The sequence below is a fragment of the Oryx dammah genome, unplaced genomic scaffold, assembly GCF_014754425.2.
Source record: "Oryx dammah isolate SB20612 unplaced genomic scaffold, SCBI_Odam_1.1 HiC_scaffold_18, whole genome shotgun sequence".
NCBI lineage: Eukaryota > Metazoa > Chordata > Mammalia > Artiodactyla > Bovidae > Oryx > Oryx dammah.
In genome coordinates this window covers 61,251,241-61,274,169 of record NW_024070202.1, presented here as the reverse complement: position 1 = coordinate 61,274,169, position 22,929 = coordinate 61,251,241, and the positions used below count along the sequence as shown (strand labels likewise).

The 22,929-nt window shown below is 42.0% G+C and overlaps 1 protein-coding gene across 1 annotated transcript in view; it reads right to left on the bottom strand.

Moving 5' to 3' along the window:
* Positions 1-2,439: 2,439 nt before the first annotated feature.
* KIAA0895 (KIAA0895 ortholog) overlaps positions 2,440-22,929 on the bottom strand; it is a 42,431-nt gene continuing 21,941 nt past the window's right edge. Inside the window, exons 2-6 of the mRNA XM_040260189.1 lie at positions 22,667-22,810; positions 21,884-22,016; positions 21,010-21,315; positions 6,417-6,514; positions 2,440-4,457 (exon numbers count right to left, since the gene is read on the bottom strand). Of these exons, the coding sequence (XP_040116123.1) occupies positions 4,296-4,457; positions 6,417-6,514; positions 21,010-21,315; positions 21,884-22,016; positions 22,667-22,810 (843 nt within the window). The 3' untranslated portion in view covers positions 2,440-4,295. The remainder of the gene's footprint in view (positions 4,458-6,416; positions 6,515-21,009; positions 21,316-21,883; positions 22,017-22,666; positions 22,811-22,929) is intronic.

The following is a 22,929-nucleotide window of genomic DNA, read 5'->3' as shown; positions in this document are numbered from 1 at the left end:
ACTGGAGCACTGCTGGTTCCTATGGGCCAGTCGGGGAGACCCACAGGTAAGATGTCCCCTGTGGGCTAGCTTCTCGATGGGACTGTGAATTAGGACCCATGCACGTGCTTGCATGCGTGCTGATGTGTCTGACTCTGTGCGACCCTATGGACTGCAGCCGACCAGGCTCCTCTGTCCATGGAATTTTCCAGGCAAGAACACTGGGGTGGGTTGCCATTTCCTACCCCACAGGATCTTCCTGGCCCAGGGATTGAACCCACAACTCCAGCATTGGCAGGTGGGTTTTTTACCACTGTGCCACCTGGGAGACCCCAGGAGGACCCTTGGAGGACTTTAAAGAGTCACAGGGCCTCTCTGCTCTTCTCAAACCAACTTTTCACCTCCCTGCCATGCAGCTCATGAGTCTGTCATCTGGAGGAGGCAGGAAAGAAATGGATCCTTTTGGCAGCTTCCCACGCAGTTGGAAAAGCTGGGAACAAACTCACTCACATTTTCCCATCCAGGAGAAACCACAGGCTGAGGAGGTCTCTCTTGGCCCTGAACTGTGCCACCTTGGGGGAAGGGTAACAAGGGTAAAATCAAACTCTTCCTCTTCAAAACCTAAGCTCAGTTACTGCTCCACAAGTGCTGAAAATGCTCCACTGGAAACGCAGACTTCCACAACGGCGCTCTTGTCTGTGGGTGACTGTCTAAGACAGTACTGTCCAGGGGCTTCCACACTGCAGGGCCCAAGCCAGGACCTAGGTCTGCATGCCTATTAGCCAGTGCATGGGCAGGAGAGACTCCTACCAGGCTGCCTGGCGTGCGGTGCTGGATCCCAAAGCTCTCACCAAGTCAGCTGTGTCTGTAGATGGGTGCCAAGTTGTTTGGGATGGGTGACACAAACAAGGGAAACTGACTCAGCCAGGTTGCTGCCACTTCCGAAGTCGCTTGTCTTTTGTGAAGGCAGCTAGAAGAGATGAGTTTTCAGTAGTTGCTTCTCAGTGGCCAGATTTTCGCCTTCTCTTAGCTTTGTCCTTGTTCTCCAGGCACAGCTGAAGGCTAGAAGTTCAAGATCGAGGTGTTGGAAAGTTTGGTTTTTCCTGAGGACCACAGAGGAAGGATCTGTTCTGGACCTCTCTCTTTGGCTTAGAGATGGCTGCCCTCTCACTTCCTCTCCATATGCTTTCTGAGTACTTGAACTTCCACCTATTCTTAAAGCTAGCTAACAAACACTGGTATTTCTTATCCTGGCAGTTTCAATATATTAATTTCTTTAGCTGCTGGAATCAGAATGAACAAAAATGAAATTATAGCCAACTGACAAGGCCAATGTGTTGACTCCCTTGGGCACCTGCTTAAGGGATCGCCTCAGGGCCTCTGATGACCCAAACAGCTGTATTCTTTAGTCCCTAGGCTAAAGTTGTTCAGGCTCCAAACAAGCCTTGCAAATAGTGGTAATAAAATGTGAATGCTTACTACTTTGCAAGTGATCTTTCTTTCTATGCTTCAAACACATGAGCAGACCTGTTTACTCTGGTTTTCATTCTTTTGGGAATGCTTTCGGGCATGGTACTGGTACTGCTGTAACCTGGGTCTGTGCCTCTTAGTCACTGGAGTGTGAACGTTTCTTGTCTTTCTCATCAGAGGACCTCTAATACACAGCACAGAGCCTGCTCCTCCGGAGGTTATGCATAACTAAACAAACAGGGCAGTAAATTAAGACGGACTTTTTCCCTCTCTCCTTTTCCCTGTGCCCCATGGGGAGATACACTGAGCTAATTAGGGGAAAGGTAGAGTGTGGCAAATGCAGTATTTCTCTATAAATAAGAATACTAGAAGACAGATGTTACTGATGGTACTGAAATACTTACCACAATAAATACCCAGAAATACCACAATAAAAATGTAAGTTTCAAAAGAACAGAAGTTTGCATGCATATATATCAACATAGTTAATTTGAGAATCTCAGTGCTATTTATTTCTATTGCAGCTAGACACAAAATGCTCAGATATAAAACAAATGATACATACTTTAAACACTTTTACAAAGGTGAAAATATAAAGACTATGGATTTATGTTTGCAAATAATTTTACTTCAAATCTGTGAAAAACCTAACAGTTTATCAGACTTTGACACAGCGATGTTAGAATTACAGTGGACAAAATTGATGAAATCCTAATCAGTAACCTATAGCAACTGATTATTCTAATTAAAACTAGTATGACCTTCAACTATCCTAAGTACCGTTGCTACAATTTTCTATTTCTAAAAACTTTTATTTGGGGAGAACAAAACTGACCTTAATGCTATTTTGAGAAAGAGAATAAACATTAAATCTTCAATCTCAACTTTTAAAGCTTAGAGCTCTTTAAGTATTTCTGCTAATCTTAAACTACTTTTGGTTCAGTGCTAACTTTTGAACTATCTTAATCAGTGTGATTTAAGGTCTTTTTTTTTTTGTCCAGATAGTGCTCATGTTTTTTGTCTCTATACCAAAGCAGGAAGGCAAGAAAGGTTTTCCCTTTTCAGATCATATAATATCTATCCATTTTAAAATGCAGGGAATGAAACCACACAAACAATCCTACCAATAGGAAATTAAGGCTGCTATGGTTTTCCTTTATGTTTAAACCATAAGATTAGCAGTGTTATTGCCTACAAATGTTGAATATATAAGCATTTAGGCTTAAGTCACAGGACATCAATATTGCCATTTCTGTGTGTGTTTCAATTTCAGTTAATAAAACATTGTTTTCACAATTACCTTTGATAAGTTTAAAAATGAAGTCAGAAAACACTACACAAAAGCTGAAACTGGGTGACTTTGCTACAGGTAAATGATGCCTGGAGGGACAAGAGTGGTATTCTGGTGTCTGGTTAGTACCGGTACACGGTGCCCCCAGCCCTGCAGAGTGCAGGGCACACTCCAGCCAGCACGACACAAGTGCGGGCACCTTCCGTGCCCCAAAGGGCCTGGCCTGCTCGATTAGGCGAAATGTGTGGCTTTGCAAGAACTGCCAGGTGCCAGTTTGAAGTATATCATTCTTTGAGGCAAGCCCTTCTAGATACGTAAAGAGAAAAATGACATAACCTAGTCTGCAAAAGAGTTTCTAAAATCCTTTCCTAGTATGAATGTGAACCAGGCTTTGCGGAGTACATCTACCAGTGTTAGCACCATAGCTGAGCCTGAATTGAGGTAAAGATACACTCGCACACTTACAACAGCAATTTTGAATGGGGTATTTACAGCAGTATCCTTTCTGATTACTAAAAAAGCTGTTTGAAAAACCCCTTGATCCCAAGTGTGTGTGTGTATATATATAACACACAAGTTTATATTGAAATTGATAAATTACAAACCTAGGTATAAGTATAGTGAAGCAGAACTCATTTTTGAAATTCAAACTATATCATTTTTGGCTTGATGAAGTCAAAGATTTTGATTACTCTGAGCCAATATTACAGAGCCAGTGTATCAAATAGCAATGCCCAGAAATTCTGCTTCTCAGAGTATAGTTAAGCTTACTGTAGATGCTACCCAGTCAACATCCAGCCCCTTGCTCCATTTAATTTTAAAAAAAGGTAAGTGGCTTCTCTCTTGCCCAACTATTTAGGTAGAAAAACCGCTCTGAGACTTGTATTTTCATTTACAAAAAGGAATAGAGAGAAATGGGGAGAAAAGACCCTAAAACTTGGTTAAAATTTTGAAGAGGTACGATATATTTCAGCAAATGAAAACCAAGTTTAGCTAAGGGATAACTGGACAAAAATGAATAACTTTAAAAATTGCTTTTCCCTTCCACATTACTTAACATATAGGAAAATAAGTCTTAAATTTATTTTCTAGCTTTTGGGGATACAATACAGACTGATTTTTCAAAGGAGAATAATTACCATTATTTATTAAATAAGACAGACCCCCTGGAGTTTGAACAACACTAGAATTCAATCTCCAGGCAGAGCTGGTCTTGGTGCTCAGGCAGGGGCACTAAGACCAACGCTTATGGCTCAGGAAGCAGCTGATCAGGCCGTCTGACCAGGGTTCCTCAAAGACACTCAGCAGCAGTATTTTCAGCTGACTCTGAGATTCAGATAAGAACAGGAGTAACTTTCCCCTGGAGCCTACAGAAACATTTTAGGGAAACAGTTTAACATTTGTTCTCAACTTAAATATTTAGCTGAATACTGCAGATCATTCTTCAGAAAACTCATGTAAACCCATTCTTCTTTTATAAATCTGCTGGTGCCAACTGCACCTAACTGGTAATATACATGGAGGTATAACTTAGCTATGTTCGCAAGAATACTGTTTAACATATAAGGTCTTTCAGTTCCCTGTCAGTCAGTTCATTCACTTCCATGATCTTCTCTAAGTGCTCCATATATCGGCTATGGTCCTGCAAAAAGTGAGGAATCCTCATGTTTTCAGTAACTGCCAATCCTTTTAAGCGATCCACATCTTCATAAGAGACCTGAAAAAAGGGATGGGTTAATTTTTAAATGTAACTACCAGTTAAATTTTGAAGGGCAATTTCTTCCCTTGGTCTTAGTGAAGTTTGACGTAGGTAAAATTAATACCTGGAAAATAAAACTTTACTGTGTAGATGCATACCATCACCATATTTTGAAAAGTCAGTATGTGATTTAACAATCTATCTTGGACTTATAGTTTATCTAGAAATTAAACTAAAATCTCCTGCCTAAATCTAAAAGAATTGAGAAAACAGAATGTAAATGCTGTATTAATATATTAGGAAAATCAGCACAATTGTATATTAATTTTTTCTATTTAGTTTGAGAAATACAATTTGTGTTTTGTTAAATTCTCTTGCTTTGAAATTTTTAAGTATTTTTAAAAATTTCACATCTCTTTCATCATTTGAGGAAGAAGCCAGTCTTTCACAGGTACTATATTAAGCTTAGGGGTAAAATTTTTAAGTTCTATAAATTATCTGTGCAATGTGAAATTCCAAAACATGGTTCGTTTTAAGTATTATTATCTTCTGATCAACACTCAATTATTTTATTGAATATTTATGTCACTAACTGTAGTAGGTGATAGGAAATAGGTTTGGTGTTGATACTGATGTAGTTTTATCTTAAACCATTCTGAGTTTAATGAGACTAACGCTGGGAAATAAGGTTCTCATTTCAAGAAAAAGATACACACATGGAATGGAAAGGGCTGTAAAAGCACCTTGTGGTGTCTGATTTGAATTAGAATGTCCTTATGATTTAAAACAAACAAACAATTTGCTCATTGAAAAGGTCTAGAAGTATCAGCACCCCAGAAGTGATGTACACATTTTGTGCTGAGATCTTGTTTTCTAAATACCATTTCCCACTAAGAGGAATCAAGACTTCCTTGAAGAACTATCTAAAGTGAGCCCAGGGTATTTTACTTTGCTGGGAAACATGTAGACATGTTTTTAAAAGCATAAGAGCAGTCATTGGAAGAGCTGAAGAAAAGGGAGTAGGGAAATGCAACAGAATCCAAAGATCTCTATTTTGCTACTACCAGTGTGATAACTGACTTGGGCAAAAATCATCAAAAGATGTTAAAACCATTTCTAGAAAGGTTAGAGAATAGTACATTTAAAGGTATCATTCCACAAATTACTTATTGATGCAGTGGTGAAAAGGTACCTTTACAAAGGAGAGGTCTGGCAGTAATTAACTTACCCGGGTAATTAAAGAGTATCATTAATGATGGGACAAAATACATGCTGTCTAATGTGACACTGGGAGACACATGACTCATTTAAGCAGTATTTCTTGGCAAACATGTTTAACCCGAAGCTAATTATAAGAAATGGCACCCCACTCCAGTACTCTTGCCTGGAAAATCAAACAATCTGATAGTCCAGGAATTCTCAAGGGAATTGTCCTGAATTCTTAAAAATGTCACAAAAAAGAAAAAGCCTAGGGTGAGGGGGACTTTATAAATTAAGAGTGTAGAGAGAACAACTAAATGCAAGGCATAAATCTTGACTGCATTTAGAATCATGAAAAAGCTACACGGGACATTTTAGAGATGATCTGGAGAATATGAAGTGGACTGTTTTTTCAGGCATTATATGGAATCAATGACAAATTTCTTTAGAAAATCATATGGTCATGTCAGAATATCCTTGTTCTTGGGAGATCATGCTAATGCATGAAGATGAGTAGTTATACCTGCAGCTCACTTTAAAATATTTCAGAAAAATATGCATATAAAAATTAATGATTCCAAATTTCCTTTTTTTACTGTCCACAAAGAAATATTGTAACTTGGTTCTGTGACAGAACCCCATTTTTTCCCTCTTATCATCACATAAGGAATATGATTTTATTGGTAAAGAGTTTCAGCTTGAGCCCTATTTAATCATGAAATGAGCTGGAGGAAATGCTGACCTGGTGTGTCTGGGTGTGCTGTTGGTCTAACTCACCTTCCCCAGGGTGGTCAGAAGATGGAAGTCAATAGTCTCTCTATAGCGGAGGATTTGCAGGATACCATCCAAGTATACCTGGTCTTTACTGAAACACCCTGGAGGAACCAAAACAGAGCTTCTTTAATCAGAAAGTAAACAAAGTAACTAGATACCAGCCCATTCACTTTTCTAGAGGAATCAGTCCTGTGTATAACAAAAAAAGGGGCGGAGCAAACTTAGAAACTTAACTATCACCGTAACAATGAATGTAAGGTGCAGGGTCTTGAGAACCACCACGAATGAGTGCAGCCGAGTAGCTTCCCTTTAAGAATTGCTTTTCCCTGACTCCCCATCATCCAAACAGCATTCTCCCCTAAAGAAACACCAGTCATTTAAGGGACATGATTCATAATTGTCCCGCCCACCCTCTGAGCATAAGCTTAACTCCCATGATACACTGAAGCCATCTGGGGGGGGAAGGCTGGGGAAGGTAAGCTGGAGAACAGATGTCAGAAATCCCTTTGTTTTAAATAGTACCCTTTACTCTATTAAAATTAACTGTAGATGATTTTGATACTACCCCTTCCCCCAATGAAACCAAAAACTAGAACTGAATTTGTAAAGAATATGTAATATGAAAACCAGGAATGAGAGCTGAGCCTAGATAAAAAATGGTGTTCTACTTACAAAGAAAACCTTTCTCCCATCATGACATAACTTGTATAAATTTTTAAAATTTTTGCTCTAGGTTTAAATGGACTAGAGGGAACTAGAATTCTACCAAATGGAGGATCATATATTAAGAAATTATTGTTCAAGAGTTCCCAAGATGATGGACTAGGAAGACCCTAAGCACAGCTCCTCTTAGAGGCATACCCAAATTACACAATTTACAGACCAAGTGTCAGTGAGGAAGACCAAAGGCTACCAGAAAATATTTCTACACAAAAGATACAGAGGAGGAGCCACAGCTAGGTGGGCAGGAGGGGAGAAATCGCAGTGTCGGTGGGAGACCTACAAATGGAGACTAATGGCAGGGCGAGAGACCTTTACAAGGAGCAGGAGAATAAGCCGGACATTACCCTCCCCAGCCCAGGCGTACTGTGTGGGGAAGAGAAGACCCCAGAGTGTTTGGCTTTGAAGGTCAGAGGGACTTACTCTGGAGAGATCCAGACACTGTGCAAGAGAAAGACTCCACTTTTAAAGGAAAAGGTGCCCACAAAATTTCACATGCTCTGAGAGCCAGAGAAGGAGCAGTAATTTGAAAGGAGCCTGGTCAGAACTACTGTCAATCCTAAAAAATCTTCCAGTAAGGCAGAGGTCACCCTGGGGATCCAGACACTGGTGACGGCCACTTTGGGGAGTTGGTTTTACCATCTCAGAACTGGTGCTGTAGCACTGTTTTGGAATCCTCCCGGCAGCTTATAGCCTTGTGACCAGGTTCCAGGCCCACCCTACTCACCAGCCTGAAGGCACCAATATTGGGTCATCTCGGACCAAGCAATAAGCCAAGTAGAAATAAATCCCAGCCACAGGCGGACATACACAAGCCCTGGGACAATGGCAGTTTACAATACCAGGACTCAGCCCAGCCCGCAGCAGGGGAGAGCAGTCATAACACCTGGTGGGCCTCAGCCACCAGCAGGACAACAGCTTGAGACACTCTGGGCATCTTAGCCAGCACTGCAGATCAGGTCCCACTTACCAGCGAGCCAACAAAAGCGTCAGGACACAAAGGCCAACTCCCAACTGTGTCAAAGGCCAGTGAACCCACTGGGAGTTTCACCTCCAACATCATACCCAACCAGCTGTGTCAGGAACCCACCCACATTGCTGGCTCAGCAATCTGACAAAGCTCAGAAATTCCAGGAACTAAATAAACAATTCTGCATGTTACTAGTCACACATTAAGTTAGAAAAAAGCAAAAAGGAGTAAACTTACATCTGAATATAAATAAACAAGCAGATGCACAGTGAAATGTAAGTCGACTACATTCACAAGCACTTAGGAGGTAAAGGATACCTGGCGTCCACAAGTGTCCCAGGGTAGGTATGAGAAATGGAATACATAACGGGAGATTTCCCAGAAGCCAGTATCAGGAGGTCAATTTTCATCACACCTTCTTAGACACAATGTGTTCCAGAAAATGCAGACGATATACTCCTTACTGGAGAACTGCAAATCGAAACGACAAGGTGTATCCCCCTAGCAGTAGCAGAATGGACATCACCAAATATCTGCACAGGATAAATGCTAGAGGGGGCATCCTTGGAGTGGCAGGCCATAGAAACTGGTAACAGGCACTGCAGAGCAGGATGGAGGTTTCTCAGGGAGAGTGAGTCACCTGATGATCGAGCAGTAGCACTCCTGGCCAGTGAGGGGCCAAAGCACAGTGCTTCGCAATGCTTCAAGATGCATGCACCCCGCCCGAGACTGCCACATGGTTTACAGCAGCCAGGACAGAAAAGCAACAAAAGTGTCCATCAAGAGAGGCAGGGACATAGAAGCTTAGATACAGACACACAAATGGATACGACTCCTCATGATCAAGAAATGGAATAATGTCATTTGGGACCACACGACTGGACCTGCAGAACATTATACTGCATGACCAAAATCAGAGAAAGACACATATTCTATGATAACACTTAGAGGTGGAAACTAATTTAGCAAAAAAAAAAACCAACAGTTTGAGAGATTCACAGAGAAAAAACAAAACCATAATAGTGCCCCCAAGAGAAGGTACATGAGCAGGGAATTTCATTAGGTCATTAAGATTTAACAGGTACCCATTTATACATTTCAATAGATCATCAAAAAGGACCTAGTGTATAGCACAGGCTTCCCTGGTGGCTCAGACGGTAAAGAATCCTCCTGAAATGCGGGAGACCTGGGTTTGATGCCTGGTTCAGGAAGATCCCCTGGAGGAGGACATGGCAACCGACTCCAGTATTCTTGCCTGGAGAATCCCATGGATAGAGGGGCCTGGCAGGCTACAATCCATGGGGTCACATAGAGTCGGACAAGACTGAGCGAGTAAGCAGTGTACAACACAGGAAACTAAACCCAAAATCTTAACAACTATGGGGAAAGAAGCCTAAAAACAGTAGATCTCTCTCTATCTGAAACTGAACCATGTGGGTGCACAGGAAAAATAAAAACAACACTGTAAATAAGCTATTTCAGTATCAACTAAAACTTAAAAAAAAAAAAGCCTACCCTCGTCCAGGGGTTCCTTGCAGTCTGGTGATTACACATCCACATGGTCAGAGCAGGCTTGTGTGCCAGGGCTGGCAGAGGGCTGAAGGAGATGCGAAGGCTGTGCCAGAAAATGACCTTGCTCGGAGCTGCAAGTGACTGATCCTCCTGAGATGAGACCACAATCTCCAGATCCAGTGAGCACATCCCACAGCCAACTGTTGGCTATGCCCACCAACACAGGTGGACTCTGTGGGCCAGATGAGCTTTGAGAGACACCTGGCCGCCTCCTCTGCCGATGGCTTCCCTATCTCTAGCCTCCCTCATTAGAGATGCCCAGAGTATGGACATAGCACCCTGCACAGAGATCTTCGAGGGCTTGGCATTCCCCTGGGCCAAAAGGAGAAGGGAGAGGAAAGAAACACACACAAACGCTGGGCTGTGTGTTTTGCCACATTCCTCTCATTCACACCCAGCGGTGGGGGGTGGATCTTGCAGAATGACTCTGGATGCCCGAGTCAGGCATGAAGAAAGCCTACCGCCTGGTGGCTCTTTCTCATAACTACACCATTAATACAGGAACTGAGGAGTACAGCATATATGCAAGGACTGTGAGATGGGAAAGCATACCTGCCATCCAGAGATGTCCCGGCGAAGGCATGAGAAACAGAATCCACAGGAAGGCAGACTTCCCAGAAGCCAATTTCAAGAGGTCAGTTTTCATCACACCCTCTTATACATAAAAACTGTCCCACCAAAATACACACGTTATCACTCCTTAGTGGAGAATTGCAAATCTAAAGTACAAAGACCTGGATCCCCTGGCAGTCAGCAGAATGGCCATCACCGAATGATTACACACGATTGATGCCAGAGAGGGACCTCGACAGACAGGCCCCTCCTACAACGTGGCGGAGAATGGACACTGCTAACAGACATCAGCAGAACGGAGGCTTCTTAGGGAAAGAAATAAAGAGTCACCTGATAATCAAGCAACTGCACTCATAGTCAGTAAAGGAACAAAACCGCAATGCATAAAGACTCGTGCACCCCACCCTTGACTGCGGCACGGTTTACAGCAGCCAGGCAGAAAAGCAACAAAAATGTCCGTCACGAGCAGCTGGGATATAGAAGCTCAGGTACAAACACACAAAGGAATATTACTCCTTCCAAGAAAGAAATGGAATAATGCCATTTGGGGACACATGGCTGGACCAGCAGAACATAACTGGAGGAAAAAAAATGCAGTATGATAACACTTAGAGGTGAAAATTCAGATTTATCAAGATAAGAGCATGTTTACAAAACAAAAGAGACTTACACAGAAAAAGAAAAAAATATGAAGCCCCAAAAGAGAAGGTGCAGGAGCAGGGAATTCATTAGGTCATTGACATTAAAAGGTACCCAGTTATAGGTTTGAAATATATCCTCAAAGAGGACCTAGTGCATAGCACAGGGAATCAAACTCCAAACCCTAACAAATCTGTGGAAAAGAAGCCTAAAAGGAGTAGATCTCTAAATATCCGAATCTGAACCACGTGGGTGCACAGGAAAAAGAAACATGACACTGTAAATCAGCTGAACTTCAATATAAACTAAAGAATAAGTAAGAAATAAAATGTCTATCCCTTTACACAGGATCCTCGGGGTCCCGGTGGATACACAGCCACGTGGTCAAAACAGGCTTGTGTCCGAAGGGAGGGCTGGCAGAGGGCTGAAGGAGACGCGAAGGCTGTGCCAGCAAATGACCTTGCTTGGGGCTGTCGTGCCTGGTCCTCTTTGAATGGGACCAAATCTCCAGATCCAGCGGGCACATCCCACAGCCTATTTCTCCCTAGTGCCCACCAAGGCAGGTGGATTCTGTGGACTGGAAGAGCTTCGAAAAGTCACCCAGTCTCCTCTTCTGCTGATGGGTTCCCTATCTCTAGGCTCCTTCCTTAGAGTTGCCCCATGGATGGCTCACAGCACCCTGCACAGAGATGATCTAGGGGCTGACATTAACCCGGGCCAGTAGGAGAAGGGAAAGGAAAGTAAAACACGCAAGGCCTGAGTTGTGTGTTTTGCCACAGCCCACTCTCATTCACAACCCGTGGGTGGGGGGAGGGGGAGGGGGGAGACTTTCATAATGACTGTGGATGCCTGAGTCTCTGACTCAGGCATGAAGAAAGCCTGCCGCCTGGTGGCCGGTTTCTTGTAACTACACCCATAAAAGAGGCACTGAGGAGCACAGCATGTATGCAAGGACTGTGAGATGGGAAAGCATACCTGCCATCCAGAGATGTCCCGGTGAAGGCACGAGAAACGGAATTCATAGGAAGGCAGACTTCCCAGAAGCCAATTTCAAGAGGTCAATTTTCATCACACCCTCTTATACATAAAAACTGTCCCACCAAAATACACACGTTATCACTCCTTAGTGGAGAATTGCAAATCAAAAGGACAAAGACCTGGATCCCCTGGCAGTCAACAGAATGGCCATCACCGAATGATTACACACGATTGATGCTGGAGAGGGACCTCGACAAGCAGGCCCCTTCTACGATGTGGCGGGGGATGGACACCACTAACAGACATCAGCAGAACGGGACAGAGGTTTCTCAGGAAAAGAAATATAGAGTCACCTGATAATCGAGCAACTGCACCCCTGGCTAGTAAAAGGACAAAAACCCAATGCGTAAAGATGTACACACCACACTCTTGATGGCGACACAGTTTACAGAAGCCAAGACAGAAAAGCACCAAAAATGTCCATCATGAGAGGCAGGGATATAGAAGCTCAGGTACAGACACACAAAGGACTATTACTCCTCCCAAAAGAGAAATGGAATAATGCCATTTGGGGACACATGGCTGGACCAGCAGAGCATTGTAGCGCATGAACACAACCAGAGGAGGAAAAAATACCGTAGGATAACACTTAGAGGTGAAAATTCAGATTTATCAAGACAAGAACAGCTTTGAAAAGAAAAGAGACTACGGAGAAAAAAACACCATAGGGTGCCCCAAAAGAGAAGGTGCAGGAGCAGGGAATTCCATTAAGTCATTGGGATTAACAGGTACCCAGTTATAGATTTGAAATATATCCTCAAAGAGGACTTAGTGCATAGCACAGGGAACCAGACTCCAAACCCTAACCAATCTATGGAAAAGCAGCCTAAAATGGGTAGATCTTTACCTGAAACTGAACTATGTGGGTGCACAGAGAAAAACACGACACTGTAAATTAACTATACTTCAGTATGAGCTAAAAATTTTTTTAAAAAGAGCCTACCCTCTCCCATGGGATCCTCAGGGTCCAGGTGAATACACATCCATATGGTCAGAACAGGCTTGTGTCTGAAGGCAGGGCTGGCAGAGGGCTGAAGGAAACGCAAAGGCTGTGCCAGCAAATGACCTTGCTTGGAGCTGTCGTGCCTGATCCTCTTTGATTGGGACCACAATCTCCAGATCCAGTGGGCACATCCCACAGCCTTTTTAAGGCAGGTGGATTCCGTGGACTGGAGAACTCTGAAAATTCACCCGGTTTCCTCCTCTTCTGCTGATGGGTTCCCTATCTCTAGCCACCTTCCTTAGAGTTGCCCCAAGTGTGGCTTACACCAACATGCACAGGTATCTTCGAGGGTTTGGATCCATGCAGGGCAGCAGAAGGGAGAGGAAAGAAACAAAGACAAGCCCTGGGCTCTGTGTTTTGCCACATTCCACTCTCATTCACAACCCAAGGAGGGGGAAAAAACTTGCAGAAAGACTCTCGATGTCTGAGTCTGAAGAAAGCCTGCCCCCCTGGTGGCCATTCTCGTAACTACACCCATAAAACAGGCGCTGAGGAGTACACCACGCATGCAAGGACTTGTGAGGTAGGAAGCATACCTGCCATCCAGAAACGTCCCGGTGTGGGTATGAGAAATGGAACTCATAGGAGGCCAGACTTCCAAGAAGCCAATTTCAGGAGGTGAATTTTCATCACGCCCTCTTACACACACACAGTTGCCCAGAAAGACACACATCATATTGCTCCTTACCAGAGAATTGTAAATCAAAAGAAGTGTATTCCGTGACTGTCAACAAAGTTCCCATCACTGAACAATTACACACGATAGATGATGGAGAGGGGCCTGCACAAAAAAGAATGCTTGTATAATGTGGCAGGAAATGGAAACTGCTAGCAGACATCAACAGAGCAGGATTGAGGTTTCTCAGGGAAAGAATACAGTCATCTGACAGTTGAGCAATTGTACTCCTGGCTGGTGGAGGGACAAAACCACAACGCATAAAGATACATGCGCTTCACCCTTGACTGCCGCCCAGTTTAAAACAGCCCAGACAGAACAGCAACAAAAAGGTCCATCACTGGAGGCAGGGATATAGAAGCGTAGGTACAAACACACAGAGGAATACTCCTCCTCCTGAAAAAACAATGGAATAATTCCATTTGGGGACATATGGCTGGACCTGCAGAACATATACTGTGTGAACAAATCAGAGAAAGACATATATTCTATGATAACACTTAGAGGTGAAAAGTAAGATTTAGCAAAAAAAAAAAAAAAAAGAGAGAGAGAGCTTAAGAATACATAAGAGGCTCACAAAGGAAAAAAAAAAAATCCATATGATGCCCAAAAAGAGAAGGTGCAGGAGCAAGGAATTCCATTAGGTCACTGGAATTAACAGGTGCCTGTTTATACATTTGAAATAGATCAATAAAAAGGACCTGGTGTATAGCACAGGGAACAGGATGAAAGAAACACTGACAACTCTATGGGAAAGAAGCCTAAAAAGAGTTGATCTTTATCTTTCTGATACTGAACCATGTGTGTGCCCAGTTAAAATCCATGTGACACTGTAAATCATTTATACTACAGTATCAACAAAAACTTAGATTAAAAAGACAATGCCTGCCCTCTTCCATGGGACCCTCGGCATCCCGGTAGACACACATCCACAGGGTGAGAGCAGGCCATTGTCCCACGCCAAGACTGGCAGAGGGCTGAAGGATCTGGGAAGGCTGTGCCAGCAAATGACCTTGCCTTGGACATGGACCGCCCTGTTCCCTTTGGCTGGGAGCACAATCTCCAGATCCAGGAGGCACTCCCACAGCCAAAGGCGCCTAGTGCCGCAAAAGCAGGCAGATTCTGTGGACCGGAAACGCTTTGAAACGTCACCTTGTCCCACGTCTCCTGGCGCTGGCTTCTCTAGCTCTAGCCTCCTTCCTTAGAGTCACCCCAGGCATGCGTCACAGCATCCCGCACAGGGCTCCTGGAGCAGTGTGGATGCGCTACGGCTAAAGGAGAGGTTAGGGCACAGAAAGCCTGGGCTGTGAGTTGTGACACACTGCATTCTCATCTGGTTGGGTTCTATGTGGCCTCAGTAGCATCCAAGTCCTTGTGACCTTATGGACTCTAGCCCACGAGGCTCCTCTGTCCTTGCAATTCTCCAGGCAAGCATACTGGAGCAGGTTACAATGCCCTTCTCCAAGGTATTCTCATTTATGACCCAGGAAAAATAAGTTTCAGAAGGCTCTAGTTTCTTGAGTCACAGACTGGGGCATCAATAAAGCCTGCCGCCATGTGGCTGTTTCTTATAACTACACCTTTAAAACAGGCACAAAAGGGCACATCATATTCAGAAAGACTGGGAGGTGGTGAAAGATACCTGCCCTCAACAAATGTGCTGGGGTAGCTGAGAAATGTAATTTATAAGAAAGCAGACTTACGTAGCCAGTTTCAAGAGGTATATGTTCATCTCACAGTTTTAAACACAAAATTGGCATACGATAATATGCTCTATTTGGGTTGCTATTGGAGAACTGTAGATCAAAAGGACAACTAGATATATCCCCTGGCAGTACTCAGAATGGCCACCACCATAAAGTCTTCCAAGAATGAAAGCTGGAGAAGGACACTGAGAAAAAGTAACTCTCCTACCCTGCTAAAAGCAATGGAATCCTGAGGCAGCCACTCTGCAGAAACAAATGGAGGTTACTTGAATACTAAAAACAGAGATACCTAAAGGAGATCAGTCCTGGGTGTTCACTGGAAGGACTGATGCTGAAGCTGAAACTCCAATACTTTGGCCACCTCATGTGAAGAGCTGACTCATTGGAAAAGACTCTGATGCTGGGAGGGACTGGGGGCAGGAGGAGAAGGGGACGACAGAGGATGAGATGGCTGGATGGCATCACCGACTCAATGGACGAGTTTGGGTAGGCTCTGGGAGTTGATGATGGACAGGGAGCCTGGCGTGCTGCGGTTCATGGGGTCTCAAGGAGTCGGACACGACTGAGCGACTGGACTGAACTGAGTGATCCATCAATCTCACTCCTTGGCATATATCTGGCAGAAACCCTGGTCTAAAATGATAATGGTAGCCAAGTGTTGATCGTAGTGCTCTTTACAATGACAAACATTAAGTTTCCATTGTCTAGTCCCTAAGTTGTGTCCAACTCTTATGATCCCATGCACTACATGGAAGTAACCTAAATATCCACTGACAGAAGAAGGGATAAGGAAGATGATGTACATATTTCCACAGGAATCTTATTCAGGCATCGAAAAGGATGAAATAATCCATCGGCACCAACTTGAATGGACGTGAAGACTGTCATACTAAGTAAGTCAAACAGAGAAAGAGAACGATCATCTGAAGTTGCTTACATGCAGAATCTAAGTAAGACTGATAGAGATGACATAATTCATGAAGCATAAGGAGATTCACAGACTTAGAAAACCCACATATGGTCACTGAATTGTAAAGGTGGAGGGCAAGGATAAATTAGGAGTTTGGGACTGACATATATAACCTACATTATTGAAAACAGATAACCAAGACGGACCTCCTGTATAGCACAGTGATTGTGCCAATATTCTCTAATAATCTGGGAAGAAACAAACTTGAGAAACTATGGATACATGCATATGTATAAAGGAACCATTTTGCTTCATATCTGGAACAACACTGTTTATCAACTATACTTCAAATGAAAAAATGAAACAAATAGGACCTAAATAAAATGAAAATTTCTGCACTCCTGAAGAAACCAAAACAAAAGGAAAGATCACCCTCACAATGGGAGAAAAGATTTGTCAAGGATCAACCAAAAAGAGATTAATCATTAAAATATACAAAGAGTTCATGCAGCTCAGTATCAATAAAACCAAAGAATGCAACCAAATAACAGGCAGAAAGCCTAAACCGACATGTCTCCAGAGAACACGTGCAGAACTAAGAGGCATGTGGGAGAAGCTCAACAGCACTGATTACCAGAGGAATGCAAACCAAAGCTACAGTGAGAGGCCATCTCTCACCAGTCACAGCAGCTGCCATCAAAACGTCTATGAACAAGAAAAGCTGGAGTGGGAATGGGAAAAACTGAATCCTAACTATTGCTGGGCATGTAGACTGGCTCAGCCAGTACAGAGAACACTGTGCAGGTTCCGTAAGAACTAAAAATAGAGATACCACATGCTCCAGCAATCCCACTCCTAGGCACAGCTGCCCAAACCCATGGTGCAGAAGATGCAGGCACCCCAATGTGTTTTCAGCACTGTTTACAGTAACTGACATGGAAGCAACCTATTTTTCCATCAATAGAATAAGGGGTAAAGAAGATCTAATACACATGCCAAATGGAATAGTACTCAGCCATAGAAAAGAATGAAATGATGCCATTGGCAGCAATAGGAATGGACCTGGAGATTCTCATACTAAGTGAAGTCAGTCAAATAGGGAAAGATGAATATGCCATGAAATCGCTAACATGCAGACTCTAAACAATGATACAAATGAAATCATTTACAAAACAAAAACAGGCTCACAAGCTTAGAAAACAAACTTAGGGTTATTACCAAAGGGGAAAGATGGAGGGCAGGGACAAATTGGGAGTTAGAGACTTACAATACATTATGAGACTGAAAACAGATAGCCAAGAAGGACCTGCTCTACAGCACTGTGAACTCTGCTCAATATTCTCTAAAAACTTAATTTAAATGGGAGAAGAATTTGAGAAAGAAGAGATACATGTACATGTATAACTGAATCACTTTACTGTGTACCTGAACTAATAGAACACTGTTAAATCTACTTTCAATTAAAATGAAAATTGAAAGAAACAAGATCTAATTATTCTCAAAGGCTTTTGCACAGCTGAGGAAACCATGAACAAAAGACAGCCCACACAACAGGAGAAAATATTTGCAAAGATTAATCTTGAAAATATACAAAGAGTTCACGCAGTTCAATATCAAACAAAACAAACAACACAATCTAGTAATGGGCAGAAGACCTAACAGACATTTCCCCAAAGAACACGCACAGACGGCCACAAGGCAAATGGAGAGTCTCAACATTGCTAACTATCAGAGGAATGCAAATCAAAACTACAACCAGGTATCACCTCACACCAATGCAAATGGTCATGATCAAAAATCTGCTAGACGTGGAATCTAGAACGATCTCCTGTATATAAAAAATAAGAGAGTTGAACTGAACTAAAAAAAATCTATGAACAATAAATACTGAAGAGGATGTTGAGAAAAGTAAATTGGTACAGCAAAAAGTAAATTATGGAGGACATTATGGAAATGCCTCAAAAAAGTTAAAACTAGCGCTACCATATGATCCAGCAATGCCACTCCGGGGCATATATCTGGGGAAACTATGGGTAAAGGATACGTGTACCCCAGTGTTCACTGCAGTGCTATTTATAAAAATGGAGGAAACCAGTATGGATACCGACAGAGGAATGAATAAAGCAATGGTATATATCATGGTATATATCAATGAAGCAATGCTACACAATGGTATATATCACCCAGCCATTAAAAAGAAGCCATTTGCAGCAACATGGATAGATCAGGAGATTATCCTTAGTGAAGACAGAGAAAGACAAAGATCTGATATCGCTTATATAGTGTATCAAAAAAATGATACAAATCAAGTTTGCATCTGTTTGCAAAACAGAAACTGAATCATAGACTTAGAATACAAACTTACGGCTACCAAAGGAGAAGGGTAGGGGGCGAGGATAAACTGGTTGTTTGGGATTAACATGTCCATACTGCTATATTTGAAACAAATAACCAGAAAGGACCTGCTGTATAGAAAAGGGAACTGTGGTAAAATTCTGTAGTAACCTAAATGGGTGATGCACTTGGAAAAGAATAGATATATCTGTGTAACTGAGCAACTTCACTGTACACATTCAGCTAACGCAGCACTGTTAATCAGCTGTGTGTGTGTGCTCGGCTGTTCAGTCGTCTCCAACTCCTTGTGACCCCAGTAGACTCTAGCCCACCAGGCTCCTCTGTAAACTCCAATACAAGATAAATCTTAAAAAATAAATTAGAAAAAAAACAAAAACATCAGTATGACAAGAAACAAAAAACAAATGTCCAAGATGTCTCCCTATTAAAAGTGGTTAAAGAGACATTGCTGCCAGAAGTAATGCATGAGCAGTGATTTTTTCCAACCCCTGTAAAAGACATTTTTGGAGGAGCTGGGAATATTTAAATACGGTATATGCAAGAGTTGATACTGCTGAATTAAAACTCACTTTCTTAAGTGTGATAATGATACTGCTTTAAGTAGAAGAGAATGTTTTTAGTCTTAGAAGATGCGTGCTTAAGTTAAGGAATGAAATGTCAAGTGTACAATTTGCTTTTAAAAATTTACAGAGAGGACTTCTCTGGTGGTCCAGTGGTTAAGAATTTGCCTGCCAATGCAGAGAACATGGATTCGCTCCTTGGCCCAGGGAAGAGCCCACGTGCCATGGAGCAACTGTGCCCACGAGCCACGACTCCTGAAGCCCGTGTGCCACCACGAGAGGCCCCCACCCCACAACGAGAGAGTGGCCCACCCCACAACTAGAGAGGCCCACCCCACAACGAGAGAGTGGCCCTCACTCGCTGCAACTAGAGAGAACCCATGAGAGCGACCTGGTGTAGCCAAAACAGACCAATGAATACATGATTTTTTAAAAAGTCACAAAGAGGGGACTTCCCTTTTTGTCCAGTGTTAAGACTTCATCTTTCAGTGAAAGGAGTGTGGGCCCAATCCTTGGGCAGGTAGCTAAGACCCGTCATGTATCTCTTGCCAAAACTCCAAAAACATAAAAAAACAGATGCAATATTGTAACAAATTCAATAAAGACTTAAAAAATGGCCTACATTAAAAAAAAAAAACTTTAAAAAACAAAGTCAGAATAGCATCAAGAAAGTGAAAAGACATACTACAGGAGAAAATATTTCATTATTTGGTAAGAGATTTGTATCTATACTATACAAAAAAAAAAAAAACCCTCTTACCTCAATAATAAAGACAAACCAATTAAAAATGGGCAAATTATCTAAACAGTTCTCCAAAGAAAATACACAAATAGCCTATAATCACATGAAAAGATACTGAATATCATTAGCCAGCAGACAAACCATGAGTTAACCACTTTATACCCACTAGTATGGCTACAATAGTAATTAAAACATGAAGATAGTAGGTGTTTTGGAGAATATGGTATACTAGAAATCCTCATACACTGTGGTGGGATTGTAAAATGGTGCAGTACTTTGGAAACACTGGCAGTTCCTCAAAAGGTTGGGCACAGAGTTACCTATAAGCCCAAAATTCCACCCCTAAGTATACACTCAGGAGAATTAGCAATATAAGCTTGTACACAAATACTCATAAGAGCGTTATTCATAATAGCCAAAAAGTGCAAACAACCAAAATGCCCATTACCTGGTGAAAGAATAAATAAACTGCATCCTATGCATGCCCTGGACATTATTCAGCAATAAAAAGGACTGGTATGCCGGTACACGCTACAATAGGAGCGAACTTTAAAAATGCACTAAGAAACCAGCCACAAAGGATCACGTGTGACTCCACGTACATGAAACATCCAAAACAGGCAAAACTAATAAAAGTAGATTAATGGTTATTTACTGCTGGGAACAATGGGGTAAGAGAATAGGGAATGCCTGCTAATGGGATAAGTTTCTTTTGGGGGTGATGAAATGTTCTGGAATTAGACAGTGGTATTGTCTGCACAACTCTATGGACATTATAAACACCACTGAACTGTATATTTAAAATTGATGAACTATGTATCTCAATAATGCTATTTTTAAAGTCAGAGAGAAAGCAAAAATGGGAAAATGTTAACAACTAGTGAATCCAGAGTATTATAAGTGTTCATTCCATCATCATTTCCCAATTTCTGTAGGTTTGAAATTTTTCTTAAGAGATGAGCAAAATACTGCTAACAAAATGTGGTTTGGGAAAATCAGCACTGACCTCAAGTAACAAAAGTTTAATTTTTCAAAGGTGAGTGGATTCAATGATGGGAAGAGCAGGATATGACCAAAATCAATAGACAAGTTACCCAATAAGTCACAAAATCTACAGTTAAGGCACTCTTACCTGGTTGAGAGGTATCAGTCCATCCCCTCTTGGCTCGTACACAATAATCCCATCTCGTATTGGGGTCCTTGACAAACTGTCCAAGATCTCTGAATAGTTCACAAAAAGACATCTGGCTGGCGCGATAAACAGTGTAGTAGAGGAGGGCAGCCCTCCATAAAAAGGGGTCTTTTCTAAACAGGACACTGTGGATACTTGCCAGTCCTTCCTCTGTGGGGTTGTTTGGCTTCAGTTCAAGTTTTTTACGGCCAGTCCAACTGTTCCATGGCTGCTGAAGGTTGTTAATACCTCGAAAATAATGTGTGCCTATGGAGAAAATAAGGCACATGAAAAACAAGAAATGCATTCTTATTTCAATTCTTCTCCAAGAAAAGATTCTACCAACAGTTCTAAAACCAAATTGATGTATACCTAACAAATCAAAACAAAGCAGAAAATGGCCTGACCCTAATGCCTTTGGGTTTGACCGAGGACACGGCCTTCAGAAGGACTGTATTTCTCATTAGAAGAGGTATAACTTTTAAGGCAATTTATTTTCTTTTTAAGAGAAGCATTATAGACTTGATATTTGAAAAGTATCTCAGAGGTCACTTAATTCCATTTCCTCAGTTGAAGGTGGGTGAACTGGCAGATGCTTTGCTGTCTGAGCCACCAGGGAAGCCCGACCTGAAATCCAGAGGAGTTAAATGACTCTCCATTTACACAGTACCCTAAAAAATTTAATTTGAAGACACTAATATCTTCACTTTAAGTGACACCTAACAGTTTCATCACTTTTTGCCAAATATTACTAAGAAAAAAAAATTATAAAAAAACAGGTGCTTGAGGTAATTTGTTATTACAACTGAGTAAGTGGAGAAGGGTGGTCGCCTACCTATTTCATGCCTCAGCATTCCTTCCAGCCAGTGCTCTCGTGCAGTGGAAACATTGATGGTCAACGTTGGACATCCATTTACTACTGTCATGGAAGCTCGGGAAAGCAGGTCCTCAGTGAGATGAACTACAATCTAAGAAGCAAAAGTTAAAATACACACACACACAAGACGAAACATAGAAGGCATGGGGAGAAAGTTTTCACAGACAATAGACCCATAAATTAACACCGTTTTCTTTTGTTTATACCAAGAAACCAAGAAGCTGAAATGCAGAATCAATCACTTTCCTTAGAATTTTGAGCTTTGGGAACTCAAGAACCTTTACTAGATTGAAAGAAAAGTAGGTAGCTATGCAGAGGACACAGAGACTGTCCCTCTGCTCTGCTCTCAAATATAGTCCCTGGGATGAAATGATGCAAAGGAAGGCACAGGAGCCTAGTCACTGCTAGGTCAGCACTTATTTTGAGACTGAACACTAAGAACTGGCCATTAATAAGAAAGGCCACTGTGGCAAGTCTCTTCCTTAATAATTTTCCTAAAGCAATTCATATACTCCCACAAGCTACACAAAAATGGTAATAAGAGGAAAAATAAACTGAACACAACAATTCAATGCAACAAAAACTTAAACTTATATTTAATTAGAAATCTGGATGACTTATTCAATGAGTAAAATAATGTTGGGAAAACAAAACCTGCAGGAAGAAAAAAGAAAAACACGTAGCACTCACTGAGAGTTACAACGTTCAGTCAACTCATCATGTTCACTCATGATTTCATACCTCACCCATGCAGCCTTCTTTCATCATGTACTTCCTAACATGACTCCAGATTCGAGTTTTAGACAGCAGGCTACCACCGGTGGCTTGTTCAAATTTTTCATAACTTCCATACTTTTGTAAAGTCAGTTCCATAATATTGATGGACTGTAAAAGAAACAGAGATAAAGTAAAGTGTCTCCGATTCCTCTGATGTGAGTAATGAGCTATATGCTTGTCATGACCTGTTCTGTGTTTACTGATTTACAAATTAAATTGTAGCTAAG